Here is a 24,151-nt window from a genome sequence, read left to right on the forward strand (position 1 = left end):
TTGTTATAAATCTTGTGGTTTGGTTACCCTGTCCCAGTGAGATTCTACATATAGAGTTGTCTCTTGCTCTTCAAGTGTTTTGGTGATTTTGCTCCTTGTTTGGCACTCCTCTTCTTGATGTATTTGCCACCAATCTGAATAACATAATGATCCAGGAATATTTAAATGATAAATATTCACCATATGGCTATACAGGTCTAAAATACTTACTGAGGAGATGGGGTGTTTCACAAGATTATTGGAGGTTGTATTACAGTAACTTGCTTCATATATAAAGCCTGCACCAGACTCTACCAACTCCAGGATTATCATGAGTATGGCAGTGTCAAGAATGCTGTCCATTGTCTTGGGCCTAGTTCAATACATCAGAAATGTCACATTTTCAAATTAAGGTTCTTATGATCACTCATTGCAGCGTCTTACAACATTGTGTCCACGTGGACTTCCCACGTCATTATGCCCTCCTCTTTCCTAGTTGAGTATCGGATTCCTAGCGAAGCACCAGTTACTAGCTACTGAGATGGTGGACCATGTAAGCTTCCCCTGTGCATGATCAATTTCATTTAGTACAGAGTAGGGTCGTGGTGTTCTGCTGGTGTAAATATGGAGTACTGTGCTCCTATTGTTGACTGAAAGATTCTGATGCCACTTGATTTTGGTCTGTATGAATTCACCACATGCAGTCTGCCCCTCCAGGTGGTTTTCCCATTCTACTGATGCCTATATTTCAGTTCCCTGGTGGTCTGGTGTTGGATTGGCACAGAACCAGCCTGTATATGTTTTCACACATGTTGGTAGTAGTGGGCCCCTCCTCCTTCTATATGCAGAATGAGCTCTGCCTTGTTTGGGACTGAAGTTGACCCACTACAATGAATTCTGCTTTCCTACTATTACCTGGATGTTGAGTTCCAAGGTGGCCTGGTGTTGGTTGCTTACTGATATTAGAGTAAAGATGGTTCAGACCTTTCTCTCATTAATGATCATAATAGAAATATCTCATATGGTCTGGTTTTGGTCAGGAGTCACCCCTCAAATGCAGTCTGAAGCCCCTAGCCACTCTTCTCCAGCTTGTACATCAAATTACAGATTGGATTTATGTCTTTTTCTGCCTAGTCAGTCAAAATCATGGTAGAAATTTTTGTTTGAGGTTTATTAACTTCCAAAGAATTTGGACCTTGAAAAATAAGTAGGGGTGGTCAAAATGTAGTCTTTTTTCATGTCGCTTGAGATGTATTTGCAGTAGGTCAGCTTAAATATGAATATTTTGCAAAGAATTAATGAAACCAAAAGGTTGAAATGTGAGAAGTTGGTAAAAGGAGAGTGCCATCTTGCATAGAACATGGGTCAGAAAAACTGTGAAGAGAGAGGACAATAATTACTTGGATATCAGAAGAACCAAGCATACTAGTGTCAATGCTAACGTATTTACTGTTGAATTTTGGATACTTTTCAAGTGAATTTAAAGTTCTGAATATTAATAACTAAATGGAGTCCAAAAGTAGGTTACAGGTACCAAAATAAAACAAAGTTTAAACTCAGATAGTGTTAAATCTAAGATATAGATAAAGTGATTAGATAAATCTGATAAACTATTAAACAAATATTCCTTGTCAAGGACAGGGATTAGTGTTGCAAAGCCAATCTTAGTTTAAGTGTAAAGGGAAGTGAGAATACCCAGAGAAAATCCACTTTTATAATCAAGAGCTGAATATTAATTCTGATATTCTGCCTGAAGTAGTGACATGTATCTTTATAATGGACAAAGAAAATAGCTGGTACAGAATGGGAGGTGCTCTCCCATGAGAGTGACCTTGTACATTAGAGCATTACACTTCATGGGTTCTCTTTATACACCTTCTGAAGAGTGTTCATTTAGGTAACAATGTGGTATTATATTATTTGACAACAGGAAATATATCTTAATATAATTTAACATTTCTTATAGATAGATACTTATTCTGACTCTCATTCTCATCACTTCCAATGTGTCTTTTGTGCTCAATCTCAAGAATTGATGATAGCATTCTACAGTATAGTCAAATGTGCTAGGAGGGTGTGTTTGAACTCCTATTGATGGAGAGTTGTAGCACGTTCATTTGCATGCTACAGTGCAGCCATACCTCAAGAAATTATTTGAGGATAAGTGTAGCACTAAGGCTAGTAGCAAGTAAAAACTGTGCATATAGATGGCAGCACAAGTCAAGAAAAGGTGTTATAATATTTGAAAACTTTATTATTATCAATTTAAAACAAAAACATAGGAAAAGATAAATATTGGTTTTATCTTTAAAGATACTCTTTAGTTTCTACAGTAAGATGCTTTCTAATTCATTCTACTTAACAATAGAAATTCTTCCTTTTTATTTCCCTAAGTCTTTCTATAAGTATTAAGCTTCCCCTGTGTTAAATATTTAAAGCTTTTAATTTATCATTGATATAAATTTCATAACATAATATTTAATTTTTTCACACAAGAATACCAGTTTTTGAAAAATAGGTTATTATAAAGTGAAAATGTTCCACAATACAGTTATTAACATGTTTGTTAGCAGGTAATGAGCAATTATTTTTATTTTGTACATGGAGCCTACATTATCTAAATTTATTTTATATATATATAAAATAATATATATATATACACAAGTATTTTTAGAAGTTTTCCTTGTATACTTGAACAGTTTAGTTATATGTAAAATAAATAGTTCAAGCAAGGTATTTCACTTTATTCAGTTATAAGGTTTATATGTAGATATATTTTAAGGAAGAATAATTTTTAAGTATGATAGCTATAAACCTCTTTATGAATTCAAGTTTTTAATTTTGTAATGCCTTTATGTACATACATGTACTTTCTGTTAATTGAGCTTTGCCTAGTGGTTATTGATTATTGCATTATAAATGTATATATGTGTTTTAAACATTTTGTATTTATCTGTTTATCTTAAAATGTGTATACTATCAATTTAGGTGCTGTGTTGAAAATTTGACAATAATAGAAGTTTATTATTTCTAGATTATGAAGACTCATGTGGCCAGTTTGTGGTTACAAAGTTATTGAAAGGTGTAGAATATGACATAACATATGACATTAGATACAATGTGAAGAAAGACTGTTATTGTGACCATCTTAGAGTTGGTAAGAAACTATTAGAGGTATTATTTTAAAGTTTTATGTCAGTGGCATACAAAATACAGCATATCTGACATTTCTGTTTTACACGTTACAACTCCTGGCAATTGTGGAAATAATCTAATGGGGTCTTTATTCAATCAATGTTGAGGTAATTTAATTAATATTGTATAAATGTGCAGCCTAGGGCATCTTACCAAAATTATTGCTCATCCCTGGTTTATATTTACAAAGGATAAGTTTAAAGTTCTTATCAATAGCAATCACACTTTTATTGAAAGCTGATTTGTGTTTTATTCATACAAAAAAATCTACCTATATTAAATGTTTATCCAAAAGCAAAACCTGAGATGAAATGAAATACAAATACATCTCACATTTTTGGAAAAATGTAACTATATCTAGTTAGAAATTACTATTTGTAAAACAGATTATCATTGGAACTATTTTTCTTTGTGTTTCTTTATATGTTAAAAAAGTTATCTGAAATATGTGTGAATTAAGTGATTTAAATGCTCCTGCATCCCTTGACTAAAAACAGAATAAAGTGCAATCATTTGAGAAATGTCACAGAAGGTAAACAAAGTATCCATACTCTATTACTACATTTATTTTTTTATTTTTTTTACATTTTTACCGAATGTCTGGCGCAGATAGCCTCGCTGCTTTGTGCCATAAAACACTACATCAATCAATCAAAGTATCCATGCATGGTTTATGTATACAGAACACTGAGAAAATAAAGATAATGGAAACAAAACATCATTTCAGCTGTATATATTCAAGTTAGTTGTGGTGGATGCTGGGAAGTTTGTGTGGAAACTTATGAAATAATCATCTCCAACAAATTACAAACATGATGTTTGATCTCCCATACTCTGGATATCTTTTGTTAAATGAAGTAACTGGGACCAAATTGTAATACTATTAGAGAAAGAATATATGACAGACATGTGGCCAAGGAATCTCCTGATATAAAGCACTACCAGAGAATTTCTGTCAGGACAGTGCAAACTTGGACATCTGTAAGATATACATGACTATTCGTTTTATTTTTAGTACAAGAGAATTATTTAGTTTATATTGCATTAGTGTTAAAGTAAGTTATTTTTAAAAGAAATAGTTATGAAGAGTTTTGTTACGTGACTGTATGAGTTCTACAGTGCTATGCAAAAGTGTTTGGTCAAAGTCATAAATTAGATTTCAGGGTATTTTCAAAGAATAATGGAAGATAAATTACGGGTGCAGAATTATATTAATCTTCATATTTAGTACAACAGAAACATAGTGGATTTGTGTCAGTTCAGCAAATGAGTAATATTTTATATGGTCCTTTTTTGCTTTAATAACTGCAGAAAGTCTTTCAAGCATTGTTGCAACATATTTAATTAAAGTGTCCTTTGAGATTTTACTTCAGATATCTCTAATACACTTTCATAAAGTTCCTTTAGAAATAACTTTTGATCTATCAAATCCCAAATACTCATTTGGGTTGATATCTGTGGGGGCTATTACATAATTTGAATTATTTCAACAACTCTTTCTGAGCCAGGTATTTTCTGTATAAGTTGGATCACTCTCTTGAATCATTATATTCTTGGTATTAGAATCCTTTGCCAATAATACTCATACCACTGGGAATACCATTGTTCTTCTAAGGGGTTTTGGAGGAAGACCACTCCCTTCTTCTCACCACCTTGTTTAGATTGTCTTTGTCTACCCTCTCTCTCTACACTTGACTTCTGTACTGCTCTGAGTTCTAACATTGGGACACTTTGTTGGCACATGTATTTCTTACCCAATGTCTTTGTCAGATCTTCAGTCAGCCTCATTTGAGATCTGTGGTCTTTGGTGGGCTTGCAAACATCTCGAAGTCTCATTTTGAATTCATCAGGTTGCACACTTCCCTATCTTACTTTACTTCCCACATGTTCCAACCTCTTCTTTCAACAATTATCATTTCACATTCTTATCCTTTCTCTCCTTTACTAGTTACTCCATCCAAGACCACATCTACATTTTATATCATTGTTCACAGATGCCCTATAGGATTTCAGCAGTACTAGTGACTGCCCTATGGTATTGGGTCATATAGGAGCTAGGTTTACTTATTTTTCTGATATGTTTCATGTGTAAGAGATGTTTGCTACTGACCTTGGGTCACTTGAGTTTTTCAGAAGAATGCTAACCCTTTGTCCTTGTTCCTCTCCTCCTCAAGAACCTGTTTCCTACCAACATTTCATGTTTTTATCAAAGGCACCATCGAACAGGATTCTCCTGTGCTTAAAAAATTCTGTTTTCAATATTTTGTTATACCCAAGATAAGGGATTGGTGTTCTGTTATCGATATTTCCCACTTGAATAACTTGGTTCATCATGAAATTCTACCTCTCTCAGATGGGCCTTTTTTCCAGTGCATTGGATAATAAAATATAAAGAGTCTAATGCCTATCTTCACATTTTTACTGCTTGAACTTCATATCATTATCTGTGTTTCAATCATGAGGATCACTTTTATCAGTTTGGAACTCTTCCTTTCAAACTGGTTTTGTACCCTACCTTTTTTGTTGGGTTGTCCAATCATTTGCCCAATTCATCCACTTCTACAGGCTTAATTTCTATCATTATATGGATTACTGCCTTCTTCTGGTTTCATCCTTTGCATAGTCTTCTACACACACACACAATTTCTCATTCAAGAAGCTGCTTGAGTCTGTTATCCACCCCATCTTTTTTCATGTGTTTTCCTTATCAGTTATTTCCATTTTGTTTTGGTTTGTGCATCCACATTCTTCTCCTTATACTTTTTGCCAGATTCAATTCTAAGTGTTATTTTCATGCCCTTTTCCTTCCTCACTTTCAACTGCTAGCTTCATATTTCTTTTGTTAATTTTCCTTGAAGATGTATTTCTTTTTCCTGTTAGTTTGGGGATGTCACTAATTGTATGTTTTTCAACATTAGTTTTCACCTCATTTTGTACCAGAAAACCTATATCCTTTTATATCCTAGCTGTTCTTTCCTTTCCAAAATGTCAGTTGCATACAAAGCTGATTTTGCCTTTATCACTTTTCTCTTTCTTTCATATCCCACATTTATTCCTGCTCTGATCCTCAATTGGATGTTGTCTTCTTCCTGTAGTCGTTCTCTGTAATTTGGTTAAACTCAGAGTTGCTAGGTTATTTTTATTTAATTTCTGCATATTTATATTCATGTATCCTACTCTGTTGTGAGTGATACCTGTCTTGGTAAAATAATAAAAATAATATCTAAAATTTGCATCTGAGATCTGCAAGGTCTATCATGCTCGCTGTTGAGATGGGATGCTCCACAAGATAACTTATAAGTGTCACATGTTGGTGGAGGACTTTTGTAAGATAATTTGCATGCTTAAGTGTAGCTGAACCATGTGGTGTATGTGTGGAATTAGGTGGTAGTTGTTTCAGGGCTATTGGCAAGAGAAAAATTTGTGCAATAGAAGGCAGTGAAGTTGAAATAGTTGAAACTGTGAGTGAGGAAAATATTTACTTTTCCTTTCTGAATGTGAAATATTACATACTTTTCACTATATGTTTTTTTGTTTGATGATAGAAATTATTTTGTAGAGCATAATAAAGCAATAACTGGTTGTAAATTTTATGAAATTTAGCTTGGTTTTAATTTGTAATATTTAATTTAACTAAATTAAATAATTTAATAATTTTATTCTATTGAAAAATAAATATTTCACTGCTTAGTAAAATTTATTTAAATTGTCAAATAATCCTAACTACTTTCAGGACCCTACATCTTACTGAGCATGAAAGTTCCCTGGATCACAACAGCAAACCAAGTCTATCTTGTAAGTTATAACTCGGGAAGTGAATATAAAATTGAGAAGAAACTACAATTCTGTAACTCTTACCAACCAACAAGATCATATTTACAAAATTTGGACCCATATAGACCATTGACAAACTGTCCTTCAGTACCTTATTTTTGTCCAATTTGCCAGCTTCATGTAGACTGTAAAGTAGAAGGAGCCATTTGTAACTTTGATTTCAGTAAGTTCATTATTCTTGATTAATTCTGTTATTTATGAGAGAGTTGTGAACTAACACACTTTATGAATAGAGAATAACCTTGTGGTTTCACAAATTATTGTAGGTATATTGAATATGTTATTTATTACAGAATACTTGAATGCAGTTCAGTATATTAGATAAAAGATCCCAGTTTTTAATTGAATAAAAGTGAGATGTCAAAAATTAAAGTAAATATTGTTACTCTATATTTTAAAAATATTTGAAGCTTATTAGAGGTTAGCATATTACAAGATGGAACTTAAGTGTACAACTAAACTTGAGTTTAATTGTTGTTCTAATTTTGTGTTATGTTTTAAATAAAAAAGTTTCAATGGAAGTAAAGATGTTATTTTGATATAAATGTTTTATCATTGTTGCTGGAGTTTGAGAGTAATTAAACATTTAAATAAAGGGCAGAGATGTAGAAGGGTGGGAAAGCATTGGTACAGCATACCTGTACTTTTCTCAAGCCAGATTACTGTACTGTCACTGTTTTAAATGAATCCTAGCTTATACAATTTTGCTGTAAATTTCATATCATAACAATAGTTTATTTAGCACTATACCACTGGTAAAAGGTACCATTTTCTAATGGGCAAATGGAAAGTTGTCTTCTTTCCTTAGCTTAGCAGATTATGATATAATACATACAAGACAATCAAAAATTTCTTCACAAATGTTTAAAACAAATATATAGAGTATTCACGTACTGATACGACCATTTAACTCTCCACCCCATATTCAGCATTTTAAAGTAAGTTAATACTCCTGTGAATCTTTCTTCCTTACATTCTTTGTAGAACTGTAATAAAGAAAAATGTACATTTTAAACTTTCCTTGTTTGTTTTACCCACAATATTCAAGGAAACTCTGTTCAGTATCAGTTGTTGAAGGAACAGACATTTTGGTAGTTTACTAAATCTGTGAATAGTAATTTTTCTTAAGTAAAACAAATATAGTAAATATGAAAGAATGCAACTGTACACTCCTCAACCCTTTATAACGTAAAGTCAGTATAGCACCACACCTGCATTTGCACTGATAAAAATAAGTAAGTTGTAAATTCCATTTTTTAAATTACAACACGTGGTAACCATTGAATATTGTTTACTGCATAGGGTTTCTTGTAATTTTAATATTTGTAATAAAATAAAAACCACTCTGTGATGTACTTGTATGCTGTGCTATTAGCCAATATGCCCATAGCTAGACTAAAGAGATGGAGTGGGGGCAGAGCAAATTTTATATGGGTGTTTTTAGCTATAGTTGAATATCATTTGATAACTGAAATTTGAGCTATATAAAAGTGCAAGTTTGCAATGTGTAGACAATATACAAAGTACTAATTCTTATATTTATAATAAAGTGATGACAAAAAATATTTATAATAAGTATAAATTAATGACTGAAATATTTTGTTAAATGGAAGAGAAAGAATTATTGGTGAAAAAAAAACTATAAAAATACACCATTGAAATGAAATGACTAAAATCACTGTAGTCATGGTGACATAGTTCCAAACATATGTTTTTCAATGAGACATCCAATTTTATTATTATTTTTACTTAGTTTTTTATTGATTAGAGCCTACTTGAATCTGAGTACCTGAGTTAGTTGTATTCGTTTACTCCTATAGTTTGGCTCTGAATACGTTACTAATTGATGACCTCCAAACCAGCTAGTTTAAAAACACCTATACTTGTTATACATACTACAGATTATACACTCAAAATACATTTAAAAGTCTCATTTGTTCTTGCATTATATTATAATTTCTAAAAATAAGCAGCCATAATTGATACTATATATCTCTAAAACATTTTAGAAATTTTGTACAGCTATTTGAAAAAAGTGCATTCACTGTTCTTTAAGTTTACAGTAAGCTGGAGACAAAGTCAATCATAAGGCAATTTAAATACCAATGGGAATTTTTGTAAAGCAAAAAACAATTACTTTTACTCCAAAAGTCTCTATAAATCAAACATTATTTCCAAAAAAACTTTATGGGAGTGTAATAAAGCTTTATTCAAATTCAAGATCTGTTCAATTGTGTTATATTATGCAACTGTTTGGGTCTTTTCACCTGCCTGAGTTTATATAACTATTTCTGTTACATCTTCAAATCTGTTTCATGGAGCTTAATATCCACTCATTGCTTTCAGTTGTTTTACCTCTATGGATAACACGAAGTAGATTATAAAGTTCAAATTTAGTGATATAACCAAAGATTTGTTTAGATTGTTCTGTTTGAACCCTTGTTTTACTGTAAAGATTTTTAGTTGGAATCTTAGAAAGGCTTTTTCTGAAACTATGTAAAACATACTATGTAGTGGAAATGTTCAGGTGGTGACATAAACTAGGTGTATAGCAGTAGTGAGCATATGTTCTGTGAAAACTGAGAAGTTGAAGGGAAACTAAGTAAAACCTCAGCTGACACAACTTCACTTCTAATGGTTATCTCCTGCATGCAAGAATATGAAGTAGTAGTGTTGGATCACAATCACAACAACTGCTTTGATGTCTCTAGATTAACTATGGTTTTTTTCTATGGAAATTTCTAAGCATACACTGAATTTTCCACATACAGATCAGGTTTGTCTGTGACAAGGAAAAGAAGTAAGGTGTGTATAATGGACAAAATTGTATGGAAAAATTGTAAATCTAATAGATGAAGCAACTAGTTTTTGAGTGCAAAATTATAGACACTTCAGATATTCTGCAGTCTTGCAGGCCAGTGGAACATTTATAATACCCTTAGATCACATGTGTTGGTTTTATTGGATGATTAATGAGTAATAATGCATATCCTTGTGCATTACGACACTTTGCTAGTAGTATCATCAGTGGCATAGCATTGTTAAGGAAGCATGTGTTTCATGCTTTTGAAAGAAGAGAAAATTCTTCGTTAAGCACTGAAAGAACCTTAGCCACACAGCAGTAATTGGAAGGTGTTTGTGCCACTTTTATACTATGGTTGTCTTTTGATTTGGCCTGCTGATGTTTAAAGAGTTGGCAAAATACGATAAGAACTATTCATAAACTTTCAAATAGGTTATTTCTTTGAAAATTCTTCCTTAAGCACTGAAAAAACTTAGTCATACAGCAGTAATTGGAAGCTGTTTGTGCCACTTTTTTACCATAGTTGTGTTTTGATTTATTCCACTGGTGTTTAAAGTTTGGCAAAGTATGATCATAACTATTTCGTCAAACATGTCATGTTGGTTGTTTCTTGGAATAGTTGGATTCAGGGACATGCATGGCAAGATTCATACTGAATTTAGATCATTGAACAATTAGCTCTCAAATATATTTGTATCAGAAACAATTGAATGTCTGGTACACTCTCTTTACTAATCCCATGCAAAACATTATGGGAGAGAGAATTGTGGTTGAGGTGATAACATAATGTTTTTTGGGACGACAAGAGACCAAATTTAAAGAATCTTAAAGCCAACCCTTATCATTCATGTAGTATCAAGCTTTCTCTTAAAATCACTTAAACTTAATGCCTCCACATCATCCAAAAGTGACCCATTCCATAAGCCAGCCATCTTGTTAGAAAAATGAAATGGGAGATGATTCCTTCCCATCCAAAATTTATATTTGTGTCCCCTAATCCTTCTCTACTCACTGTTAAGTACGAAAAAGATAATGCATCAGCAGCATCAATTCCCTGTGTAATCTTAAACACCTCAATCAGATTCCTCTAACTTTTCTTATTTTCTTGAGAAATTTCAACCTCTCTTCATATGACAACCTATTCATCTCAGGCACCATTCTTGTAACCCTTTTCTGAACCATTTGTAACAGTTTAATGCCTTTCTTAAGATAAAGACTGAATGCAGTATTCGAAATGTGGCCTAACCAGTGACCTATACATTGAAATTATGACACCTCTACACTTATATTCAGTATTTCAGTAGGTATCATTAGCACTTTTTAAGGAATTTATTGACCATTCCTTCATCTATGTCATTAATGTAAATCAAAAAAGAGCAATAGTTTTAAGACTGAAACATAAGGTATCCAATTTGTAACATTAATCTAGTTTGACTGAAGTCCGGTTTTAACAGTCCTCAGCTTTTTTTCATCCAGTCACTCTTCTATATAATTTAGTAACTTATCCCCCACACCTGTCAAGATAATTTTGTTTTTATAAGCCTACTATGTGGTACCTGTTCAAATGCTTCCTTGAAATCCAGATACACCAAATCTACATCCTTATCCTCATGTACATGTGGTAACGTTTTCAAAGCATGTCAGAAAGATTTGTAAGGCAAGATTTTCCCTTAATGAAACCATGTTGACTATCTGATAAAATTTTAAATGACTTTGCAAAGTATCTTTTAATAGACTTTCCAAAATTTTCCCACTTCTGATGTAAGACTAATAGTCATATAATTAACAGGACAAATGTTATCACCTCCTTTGAAAAGAGGAGTAACATTAGCTAAGTTCTAATCATCTGGTACCTGCTCACTTTTCAAGAACTTACAAAAATAGTAGTAAGTGACTCACATATTTAATCCTTATCCTCCTTCAAAATCCTTGGGGATGTATAATCTGGCCCAGGAAACTTATTGTTCTTTAAACTTTCCATTTTTTCTCAGAATTAATGTACACATCTTATTCAATCTTATTTCTATCTAGAAACTCTTCAAGTTGTAAAGTACTGCTCATATCTTCGATAACACAAAAAGCTAATAAATGTGCTTGAAATAAATTTCATAGATATCCCACACTTACAAATTACATTGCATTTCAGCAAGCACGTGCACAGGCTCAGTGAGTTGGATGGCAAAGCCAGAAGGAATCTTGGATTAAATATATCTCCAGCATTTCTTCAACTGCCAGTTCAAAAGTCATATGGGACAAGATCCAGAAGGTGAGTGGATGGTATACTTTTGAAGTTGCTGATGCCCAGGCGAATGTTTCTCTCACGTATCTAGCCTTTCAAACTCATCTCCTTCCTTCTTAGCTATTAAAACATGAGTTGAACATCTGCCTCTTTCCTATGACTGCAATCGTCCTCTTATACTGGTGGAATTCAAACTTGGTCTAGCAGTACATCAGTTGGACCTGAAGATATAAATTATTAGATGCTACACTACCTTTCTCCTTCCTCTCTTACTATTTTCCTGGGTGTCTTTAACTGGATATGGCAGGAGAATGTGTTTCCTGATGCTTGGCACCAAACTATTGTACTCTCCCTATTCTTAAACCTGGGAAGGATCCAATGATTCCTTCGAATTACCTTCCCATTGCTTTGATGAGTTGTCTCAGTAAGAACTTAGAGATGATGATTAATGCTCATCTTGTTTGGTTCCTTGAATCAAACAACCTTCTCTCACCAACTCAGTGTGGGTTCTGAAGACAATGCTCTACAATAGACCACTTAATTCGCCTTGAAACATCAGTTAGAGAAGCCTTTTTCAAGCAACAACATCTTGTTTGTATTTTTTTGATGTACAACATGGAAATTTGGCATCTTGCAAGACCTTCACTCATAGGGATTGCTTAGCAATTTGCTACTTTTTATTAAACATTTTTAATGAACTGCCAATTCCAGGTCTGTGTGGGTTCAACACTTTCCCATTTTTCCCACATGAACTTGGAGTCCCTCAGGGCTGTGTGCTGAGTGTCACACTTTTCATCATAAAGATTAATGCCATCAATGAACACCGACCCTCTACAGTTGCAAGTGATCTTTTCGTTGGTGACTTTCACATCTCATGTCAGTCATCAAATGTGAGGTTTATTGAGTAACAGCTACAAACTGCAATCAATCATACATTTAAATAGACCACAGCAAATGGTTTTCAACTTTCTCTCCCTAAAACTCTTTGCATACATTTTTACTGCCAATGGGGTAATCATCCAGGTCCAGAACTTCATATTGATGATGTTGTACTTCCTGTTGTGCCTGAAGCAAAGTCCTTAGGTCTTATATTTTACTGTAAACTAAATTTTATTTCCCATATCAAGCAAATTTGTGTCAAATGTGTAAGAGCACTGAACATCCTCCATTCCTCTCTTCCACCTGTTGGGGAGCAGATTGATACTCCATGCTTAAAATATATCTTGCTCTTATTCAATCCAAACTTGACTGTTGGTCTATGGTTTATGGTTCTGTCAGAACCTCAGTACCAAAAATGCTGGGTCCTATCCACCATCAGGGGCTTCAGCTTTGCACTGGGGCCTTTCGTACTTCTCCTGTCCAAAGTTTGTATGTGGAGACCCATGAACCCCCTCTGTATATTCTCTGTTTGCAACTCTCTCTTGTGTATGCTTCCAAACTTTGGTCTTTATGACAGCATCCTATTTGGGGTTGTGTTTTCCATCCTCAGTGGGCCACACTTTTCTACAACAGAAAATCTGCTATTGTTCCTTTTAGTCTTCGTATTCGGGCACAATCTGAAAAATTGGATATATCTTGAATAACATAGCAATATCAACAGTTCGGTCTCTTCCACCATGGCTAATTACTATCACCAACTGTGACTCAAAGATAGCTTTGAGTCATCTGCAAAAGGCTGGTACTCCCAGTTGGAAATATCGCTATTTATTTACTGAACATCTCAAACAATCCATCCATTCCCATATATACGGATGGTTCAAAATCAGGTTACTCTGTAGGTTCTTCCATGGTTTGCTACAGTTTGGTTGTAGCACACACAATCCTTTCTATAGTTTCTGTGTTCACTGCTGAATTGTTTGTCATTTCTCTTGCCCTAAATCATATTGAAACTATGCAATATTCGATCTATACTGATTCACTCAGTTGTGTACTGGTGCTGACATCATTCCATGTTAGTTACCACCTTATTCTTATTAATATCCAAAAAAAACTGGCCCATCTTTCTCTATCATCTGTCTCTGTCCAGTTTTTTTTGGATACCAGGTCATATTGGTATTCATGGGAATGAGCTAGCTGACAGAGTGGCAACGTGCATCTGCTCTGGCTCTATCACCACATCCCTGTTCCATATATGGACTATGGTCCAGTTATCAAAACCCAACTATACATCAATTGGCAGTTGACCTGGAGTGAGCAACAAAATAATAAGCTTTTTCAAATCAAACCTTCTTTACCTCTTTGGTCATCTTGCTTCTGTAAAGATTGAAGGGAGGAAGTTTTTTAGGCTAGACTACACATTGGTCACAGTTTTTTAACTCACCACTTCCTTTTATCTTGTACTAATGCACCAATGTTTGGTTTGTGTGGCATTCAGGTCATAATCATACATATTTTATTATCATGCCATCATTACAACCAAGAATGACGACGCCATTTTTAAGGTAGGTTTTCCCTTCACATTAGTCAATGTCATAGGTGATACTTGCCACCTCACTGATATTTATACATTTTTTAAGAGCCATTGGTCTTCTTAACTTAATTTAAGGTTTTTATTGGACTATACAATGTTTTAGCAAGATTTCTTTTACACATGTTAATTTTATTTTGACCTGAACCTAGGACTGGAAAGGCCAACTTCAAGTGATTGACAGCAGGTTTGAACTTAATACTTCAGTGTTCCTGGCAGGTCTTAATTTTACATATTTTACATATTTTTACCTTCATTTCCATATACCTTTATAGTATAATACATCTTGTTTGGCACAGATAGCCTAGTAGCTTTGTGCCAATAAACATGAAATACCTACCTACCTACCTAGTTGCTGAAACAGAAGAAGAAATTGACATTAGTAATGACTGCAGTGACTAATTTGACATCAGAACAATCCAAACGATATTGACATCCCCAAAAACTCAACTGAAGTGTCCAATGGCAACTGTATTGCTGTTTGTATAGCAAGCTGTTGCAGATGTTGTAGTTCTTTACAGGAAAACATGACTTTTTATATCTAGTTACTATAGCAACTGATGTCTCATAGCTTCAAAAATTATAGGAAACACCAAATAGTTCTATGTTGATATTCTCATACTTCTTTAAACAGTATTTCCATTGAGTATCCATGCTTAGAAACACCTAGATTTTTTTATTCTTCCTAGTTGTCTGATAACTAAGGCACTTTTATAACTTTGCCAACCTCTTCAATTCCAGAAGAAGGAGACTTCAATCCCAAGTATATGTACATTTCACTCTTAATTACAGGTTATTTCCACATAGAATCTCACATTAATCTGTTTAGTCAAAACTGCAGACTGTACCTCTGAGAGTGCATGACTATCTGAGTTGTACATACTTCCCAAGCCATTATTATATTTTATTCAAAGAATGTCCTTGGCAGATGTAATCTTCTGATACAAATTTATTTCTAGCTGGTGTTTACAAGTTGAACCTGTTATTTCTTCAAAACAAATTCACCCCAATGCCTGTCATTCTTCTCAAGCTTTCATATTTCAGTAAATGTTGTTGTTGTTGTAGTCTTGGTATGTTGTTTTTTTCTTCAGAAAGTTCAGTATCCTGTGATCTAGTTGCCTTTTATTGTGATTCTTTTTGTCTTTCTCCTCCTTATTGATGTGAGATGCATGAAATACACTTAGAACCAAAATTCACATAGTTTTTTACAGAGTAACAGAACAACTTAACAAGAAAAAACTTACAGTATTTTAAGTTTTAAAGATTAGTACCTGCCTGCAGCCATCTTGTAGGTCATCAGTAAATTTCAAGATTTTCTTCACATTAAAAGTAGGTTTGGATACCCATGGTGAGCAGAACACAGATAGTCTATTGTGTTTTTTTTTTGCATAACAACAAACAAACAAACTTCTATGAAATTAATTTTAAGTAAGAAATGTAAAACTTAATGTGTTAAATAAATCTTGAGGTATTTAAACATTTAATAGTTTTTGCTTTTATTTTGTTTGTATCATAAATTGTATGTAGGTAATATTAGGATTGTATGTATATTTTTTGTTAAATTATTTATCATTTTATTGTCTTATATGGTTATTTTATAACAAACAAATTGTTTAAAGTTGTGCAAAGTATTTCTGTGCAGTTGAACCTAATATAAATTTGAATTTTAAAACTTCTTTTGATATCTTGTTATCCTTAGTTCTTAAGATTGACATCAAGACACTTCCTAATGCAGGTAAGCCATTATATGTAATTGTTTTTATCCCTTTAAATGTATCTTTTTCTGAGTCATTTAAAATAGTAAAAGTAAATTTTGTGTAATTATACTATCATGTGTTACAAAAGCACTTGAACAAAATTTTAATATTATATAAATTCACTTTATATATGTTTCTGCATGTATAAAATTACAAATATGGTTTGTGTTAATAACACGGGCTAAATATTTGTATGAGTAAAATCTAAAGATTAAATGTTGTCAATTATTACTACTTTCAAATATTTTTTACTTTTACAATTAAAAAATTTTATTGACTTAATGTGTGACGTTTCTTAATTTTTTTTAATTATTTAATTATCTAAAGATTAAATTTTGTCAGTTATTACTACTTTGAAATATTTTTTACTTTTACAATTAAAAAATTTTATTGACTTAATGTGTGACATTTCTTAATTATTTTTTTAATTACTTGTTTTATCTCTTATTGGCATGAAACTGTTCTGAACATAAAACTTTTTTTTCTTGTAGTATATAGAAACTCATGTGGAAAGTTTGAAATTGTCAAATTCTACAAAGGTAGAGAGTTTGACTTTGGATCTGAGATTAATTACAATGTGAAAAAGAGCTGCTACTGTGATCAACTTAAAGTTGGTAAGTTTTGGTAGATATATGCTTAAATGTATCAGATTTACAACTTATACTTTATCATAAAAATATTGTTGTAGTAGCAATTAATTTCATCTCTTTTTGACAGAAATAACATAATATAAGTACAATTGTGTTTTTAATGCATTATGGATTCTATTTTAATATAATGATCAAATTCAGATATGGCAGTCCTCCTGACTAGGCAGACATTGTTAGATATACATGACTGTTTCTGTTTCAGTTTTATGAAGAGCTATGATTTATATAATTTATACAGTTAATGTGTAAAATGTTGTTATTCCAAAATATACTTACTTCTTTCACTCTTACAGCCATTAATTGACTGGTATGGTTTCTTCCTTTGTCTATCAAAGCATTGGTCTGATTCTGTCTTGCTTGGTCCCTTTCTTTTATATCCCACTTTATTGCCCGTGGAAATATTTATCTCCATCTTTGTCAGTGCACCCTTTGTCTTTGTACCATATGTAAGCACTTCATTTAGACAATGTTATCACTCTGGTTTGACAAAGCATCACTGGTAGTTTTCCCAGTGCCATGATCATTTGGAGATACTTTAAGTGTTCTCCATGTTACCTAGTTGATTTTCATTTATTTGAAAAAAAAAATCAGGTCTCTGCTATCCTACATCTGGTATCTAGCATTGAACAACACTCAAGGGGGTTGGGGACCACTGTCGTTAGAGAATGTTGGTGATCTTATTTTTAGTGAAATGTAGACATATATTTGTTTCCATGGTGTTACTGCAGGTGGCTCTCAGGCTCAAATTGAGGTGATCCTTGACATTCTGGAGATAATTTAAATTTGCTTTTTCCTACACGTTTTTTTTAGTTTGTTAACTTCTCAGTGGGACAGTGGTAAGTCTAAGGAATACTAGAATTTGTGGCTCAATTCCTTATAATGAACATAGCGCTACTCAACAAAAATTTTCTGGACTAAATTTTGTTACAATCAATAATCATAAATGTTGTCTTTAAATGGAATTAAAAAAACTTTGGGATAAGCTATCTTTGATTTGTTTTTTTCAATTGGTTCTTCAAGACTGTATTGTTTTGTGTTTTTATCCAGGTTGCTTTTTCCCTGCACCTTACTTGATAGCTTAAAGGTCTGGAAATAAGTATTTAGTTTCTTTCCATTCACAGACATTGTGGTTCATTCAGGAAAGTTTACTTCTCAGTTACATGTAGGGACAGTTATGATTTATTCAATATCATTCTTGAAACGTCATGATTTTACCTTCCACTATTAGGTGGAAGCATATCCTCACTCCCAGATAATACATCTGCTCAGTGACTTTTAGGGATTTAATACAAACTTTGTAGTTAACTTGAATAGATCAATACACCCCTTGTTGGAAGACTTTCATGATCATCAACATCATTTATGAACTGGAGCCATTGTTAGAATGCACATTAGTTCAATTGTCAGCTTATGCATTCACCCCTGTTGTCACTGGCATATCTAATTTCATTGGCAACAGTTAGGAATTCCTAGGTCTATACATAAAAGATGAGGTTTCCCTACACAATGTTTTAGCCATTTTTGCTCTTCTGAAGGCAATACCTCATGGTCTGGGATTATTAAGGGGATGATCATCAGGCTTTGCTCTGACACTTTTGTGATGGTGTCTTATGTTTCACATCAAGAAGGCACTTGGTTCAAGGCTCCTTCTTCTGCAAATCTTGGACCTCCTGCCTGGGGAACACTCCTGTCATATAACCCTACTAATCTGCCACGAGTGATAAATTTTCAAATAAATTTAGCAGATAAACAACCCAAACAAGTTCTCTCAACAAAATAGACGTTGCATTGCAAGGTTCTTTTGGATTGGTTATCATTTGGCAACTCTGATTGGCAGGTTGGCTTCTCATTAGCTCACCCAAGTACAGGTAATTTCATTTTCAGTTTTTCACCTTTGGGTTTTAGCAATGTATGCATTCTGTCAGGAGAGGGTTGCAACTCTAGGTCTTTCTTTCAGTTCATACATTAGCCAGTGTACTAACTGTGACATGTATCAGCAGCAGAGAGTTGAAAGGAGGTAGAATCCACTTCATTCAGAAGCGTCAACCATAACTCATTTTTTTAACCTGGCTTTTAGGCAAGGTTTTTTGCATATTTGACAATTGCTCTGTATAAGGCACTTTTATTAATTAACACTTGATACTTGTGACAAAATATTCTGAGTCCCCATTATCTTTGGATTTCTCAAATTGTTTTGGGCTCTTTGTCCTAAATTACTATTCCAGTTAAGTAACTGCTGTATTAAGGTTACATTACGTGGTATTTTTCAACAACTGTATGTGACCTGATTGTCGTATGTTATGTATCATCTTTACCTGTGATTGTGAGAAATTTTCTATGAATCGTATCTAATCATGTTCTATGTCCTTAATAGTTCAGTTGAATTGCCTGATGGTGGTCATTGTGTGGACTGATATATATAGACCTCACAGAATAATTTATCCTAAATTATTTGCATGATCTGGTATTATCTTCATCTGAGGGTTTTTACCTACAATTTGTAGCAATTTAAACCATTACTGCTAGATTATGAAGAGGGTTGGGTATTTTCATTGTTACCTTTCGGGTACCTTACCTCACTTCCACAGGATTCCACTCTGTGGCAAGTATTGCTCAGGTAGGTGTGATTTTATCAAACCAGTTTTGCACTAGTAACCACCACTTCACTATACCTTATCTAGGTTGCAACTGTTTCTGTAGAAACAAGGTGTTCCATAATACCATTTAGACACTGAGCCAGTGTTACTGTTTTATGCTGGACAGCAGCAAACTTCTCATGGACTTTTCATGAGTAAAGCACAAGGGAATCTTGCCCATCACTGACAATTATTGGATTGAATAACTCAGGATTGTTGTTCTTTTAAATTTTAGGGAACCTGATTCACCTATTGTACTGTTTACAGAGGACTGTTCTTCAGGGTTTCCCAATGAACATTACTTTCCTGGGTGTTATGGAGTCCTTACCACACCTAGTTTCCAGCTGCTGGGGTGGTGGACAGAGGCTTTTCTTCCACTGTAATAAAATGAGTTCTTCTACTCATAGAGAAAAGGGCAAAGTTGCAGGCTATCATCCCCAAATTCCTAGATGTTTTTGCCCCTAGATGTTGGTTGGAAAGGCACCAGACTATGAAAGAGCTCATTCATAATTCCAATTTAGAGTTGATGCTTAGCTCTCTGGTTGGTTTGAATGCAGCACATCTTTTTGATCAATATTGGTTCAGTGTGTAGTTGATGAAAGATTATTTATTGTCTCTTCATAATTCTGAAAGCAGAATTATCTCATCATGGGTCCTTGTTTGTTCCACATCCACCCCATAATTCTAGGGGCAAAGGAATTTACTGCACCCACATGGTTGGGGGATGTGAGGATGAGTGTTCATAATTCCAGACCAACATGAGTTCTGTTTTCCCAGATTGAGTAAAGCATACATGATACCTTCATTATGAGTCTTTTGTCCACTTCAGTATTGTTTACCTTCTCATCATGATTCTGGTTGCTAGGAATGTATCACAATATAGCTACAGCTTGGAATTCACTCACAAGTATATGCATAGATTCTAGTCCAAGTGCCCTAACTAACAATGTGGGGTATAGTTACCATGGCTCTATAATTTAATTTCCAAGTTGTGGAACCTCATCTATCTGATTGAAGGCTGGCCAGTAGTGATGACTAATTAGGTAAACTCCATCCATAGTACATGGATTAAGTTCCAAGAAAACAGCATACATGCTCTGGATCTAGTGCAGTTCACCTACTAGGGTGCCAGTCTTTATTGCCACATTCATGATCTATCCAGACTCTTTCTGTATAGATAATGCCCTCACCAGTTCCTCCAACTTATCAGTGTGGGATTGTAGCTGTAAGCATGAGATGTGGCAAGTATGATTGGACATATATTTTAAATTTAAGAAAATTTTAATGTTTTAGTTGTGATAGTTTTTCACACACTTGCTTATCATATATTATGTAGTTTAATTGTTATAACTTGGTGATGGTTATATTATTGCATCATGTTACTAGAACCTTCTGAGTTTCTCATTGTTTGAACCGAGTGTTATTGCATAAGAATATCCTGTAGTGTATAGAATGCTCTGTACCTCTGTTGGGGAATGAACATACATTGGAAATTGAGTTTGATGATAGACTACATACTTGTATATTTAGTAGCAATTTTTAAAGTCACAGATTGTATCATAATAACAAAGTATGGAAAAAAGAACCTGTTTTGTCAGCTGTGCTCTAAAATAAATAAACCAGCCTATATGGACTTTGATGAAGAAGAAACAAAGTTCAGGATACAGCTGTGATAACCAACAATGTAATTAACACTTTTGTATAGGTTAGACTTGTTTTAATATATTATTCTATAACAAGTGGACTTTGTACTGTTTGTTTATTGTTAATATTTATTACCAACAAGTCACAGACACCCACTGTAAAGAATCTAGTCCATACACAAAGTAAAGACACAAGCAGATGGTCTTGCTATAAATCTAAACACAAGACTTTACCTGTTAACAAAAAACAGTTGGAAGAACACAGACAATAAACTGATACAAGTCATAATCTGAAGATGAGGAATAGTTTCACTTCATCAATGTGTGTGTGTATGTGTATAATATATTTGATTAGAAAATGAAGATAATATGAAATTAGATAACTGCACAGCTTATATCACTTCAAATAATTTGATTATTGTGATCTATTGTCTTTAGAAATGAATGATAAAATGCATTATTTTTTCTCAATGTTCCATGCAGACAACAATACATAACTTGAACTTTTTTCTCCCCATAATTTATTTTCCATATTCTGAATATTGGCATAAACATCTGTGCAGTTGAACCTACTGTTAATTATGAAATATAATTTCAAGTCAGAGTTAGTTGCACAAACATTTTTATAAACTCCCAAAAAATTATCATTGTGTATATTTCCAAAATTATTGTTGCCTAAACTTTTGTCCCCGGACAACTCGGTACAAAGTCTTAAAACAACACTAAAAACTAGGTTTCAATACCTAGGGGTAAGTATGACACAGGTAGCTCATTGATATAAAACAAAACCTAGATTTTTATCACTAGTTTCATTGGATTTCAATTTCAAATTTACATAATTTTAAGTGAGTAGGCTTTTCTGTTTGGAGTTTAAGCACATGTAGTGAGTAAAAGATAGCCTTTTGTGTAGTTTTATGCTTAACAACAAACTTGTTTATCTAAATATATATACACAATCTGAAGTACTCTTTCCTTGTTAGAGTTATGAATTTCAATGTGGGGGTGGATGCTATGATAAATAACACAAAAACCTAACCTCACACCATTTATTTATAAGGTGTTATTACAGTATTCTATATTACCTCGCCAAACATTTTGTATGAGGTTTAAGAACTCAATATATATATACACAAACACACACACACTAAAACATCATATACACTGTGTGATAGTTAGGGTGATATTTTGTAGGAAGAGTAAGCAGCCTGAGTATTGGTGGTAGGGTGCTTCATGTTACCCATTTTCACATCCAGCTCTTCAGGTCCTTCCAAAATATTTTATGTGCTTAATTAATAAACAGTCATTGGCTGCAGAAGTGTCTCATGAGTCAAAGTTGAAAGATTATGGATCAAATTAGGAATCTGGTATAATTCAAATATGGCTCTTCATACCAGCCTTTTGAAAGCTGTTTGAGTGTACTTTCTCTGAGTTTATGTAGTGTTCCAGTATTGGCACACATTTTTTACACTCCATTCTTCTAGAGGGTGGTAGCAAAGTCTTTTAGATATATAATACTTTTGTGTACTCTTTCTCTTACATTGTGCATATGTTGTTTTGTAGAAAATTTAATATTTTTTTATTTTAGTGCAAAGATGTGGTTCCTTTTAACAATGAAGTTAACATATGCCAAAAATAATAATACTCAATAACACCAATAATTTACTCTTTTCCTATTTAAAGCATGTTGCAATGGGCATGATATACATCAGAGTGAGAATGTTTTTCACTCACAGATGGTGTTGCAGAAATTCATTAGAAAGTTCCTCAATGAAACTATTAACCAAGATGTCCTCCTGATCTGTGGAAGCTATTGCCACATGTGTCTTCCAGTGTAGTTAGCACAGCTTATCTATATAAGCAACTAATTCTTTGATGCCAGTCCTTTTTTGAACCTTTAACTCAGACTAATGGATAACTTGATTTTCCATTGTTTCAATTGGCAATACAGATCATACACAATTGTTTCCCAGTAATCTTGTTGTTCTTCTTCCAATGTATAACAGTTTTGCACAGCCTCTTCCTGAGACCATTTCAGAAACTAATTCAGATTCTCTCTTGCTGTGTTCAGGAACATTGGTGGTATTATCTTCTAGGCCTCATTACAGTGTTCTGTGTGCCATGCGGAATCCTATCTGTGTTTTTATCATAATTCCAACAGATGCCATGGAAGCCATTCAGAGGGAATCTGACACCCTATTGGGAGGTTTATCCTTGGTGTATGTCTACAGGCCAGTTAGCTGGATGAGGTGGTTTATTGAATTGGAAAGTGCCTCATCCAGTGGATTACTTCTTGCCCATTAGTGCATGTTACCTCACTCGACAAGAATGTAAATATGACAGGAGGAAATAATCCACCACTGGCATATCAAGCTTCTGTTTACTAGTTGCCTGGACTGAGACAAAATGGGAGTTTATTAGAGACCTTTTCCATGTAGTTCTGAACTTTCCAGACACTAGCACATTCCAACAAGCTTTAGTCATCTTTGCTTCCCTTTTCCTGAGATGGATTCTGCTAAAGTAGTCTGAATGTGTCAGATGTGGGCACATCTTATTGATTCATCAATTGCCAGCTGAGTGATATCATGAATATTTGCAGTAAAAGCAAAAGTCCTTTGTCCAGCATAGGAATTCTCCTAGACTTAACATTTTTCCCACACTACCACCTTTCTCTGGTGATAAATGCTCTTGTTATTCTTGAGTTCTTCTGTGTCAAGAATAAGGCTATTTTTTTAACTCAACCATGCAAGTTATAATTTGAAAAACAATGTATTAAATCATGATGGTACAACACTGAAATTTCTGCTTCCTACCAACTTCTAATATGTTCAGATAAAATTAGTGATTTCATGAAAAGTATAATGTACATAGATCCACACATAACTATAGATTTATTCAGGAAATAAGGACATTAGTTCTAGTATGTGTAAAATAATGTAGTTGGACAAAAT

The 24,151-nt window shown here is 33.5% G+C and overlaps 1 protein-coding gene across 1 annotated transcript in view; it reads left to right on the top strand.

Annotated features, from left to right (window-relative positions):
- Positions 1 to 24,151, top strand: part of LOC143223920 (uncharacterized) — a 164,144-nt gene that overhangs the window by 117,753 nt on the left and 22,240 nt on the right. The window contains exons 34-37 of the mRNA XM_076452394.1: positions 3,014 to 3,136; positions 6,908 to 7,171; positions 16,217 to 16,252; positions 16,766 to 16,888. Coding sequence (XP_076308509.1) covers positions 3,014 to 3,136; positions 6,908 to 7,171; positions 16,217 to 16,252; positions 16,766 to 16,888 — 546 coding nt within the window. The remainder of the gene's footprint in view (positions 1 to 3,013; positions 3,137 to 6,907; positions 7,172 to 16,216; positions 16,253 to 16,765; positions 16,889 to 24,151) is intronic.

Source organism: Tachypleus tridentatus, chromosome 8 (assembly GCF_004210375.1).
Source record: "Tachypleus tridentatus isolate NWPU-2018 chromosome 8, ASM421037v1, whole genome shotgun sequence".
Taxonomy (NCBI): domain Eukaryota; kingdom Metazoa; phylum Arthropoda; class Merostomata; order Xiphosura; family Limulidae; genus Tachypleus; species Tachypleus tridentatus.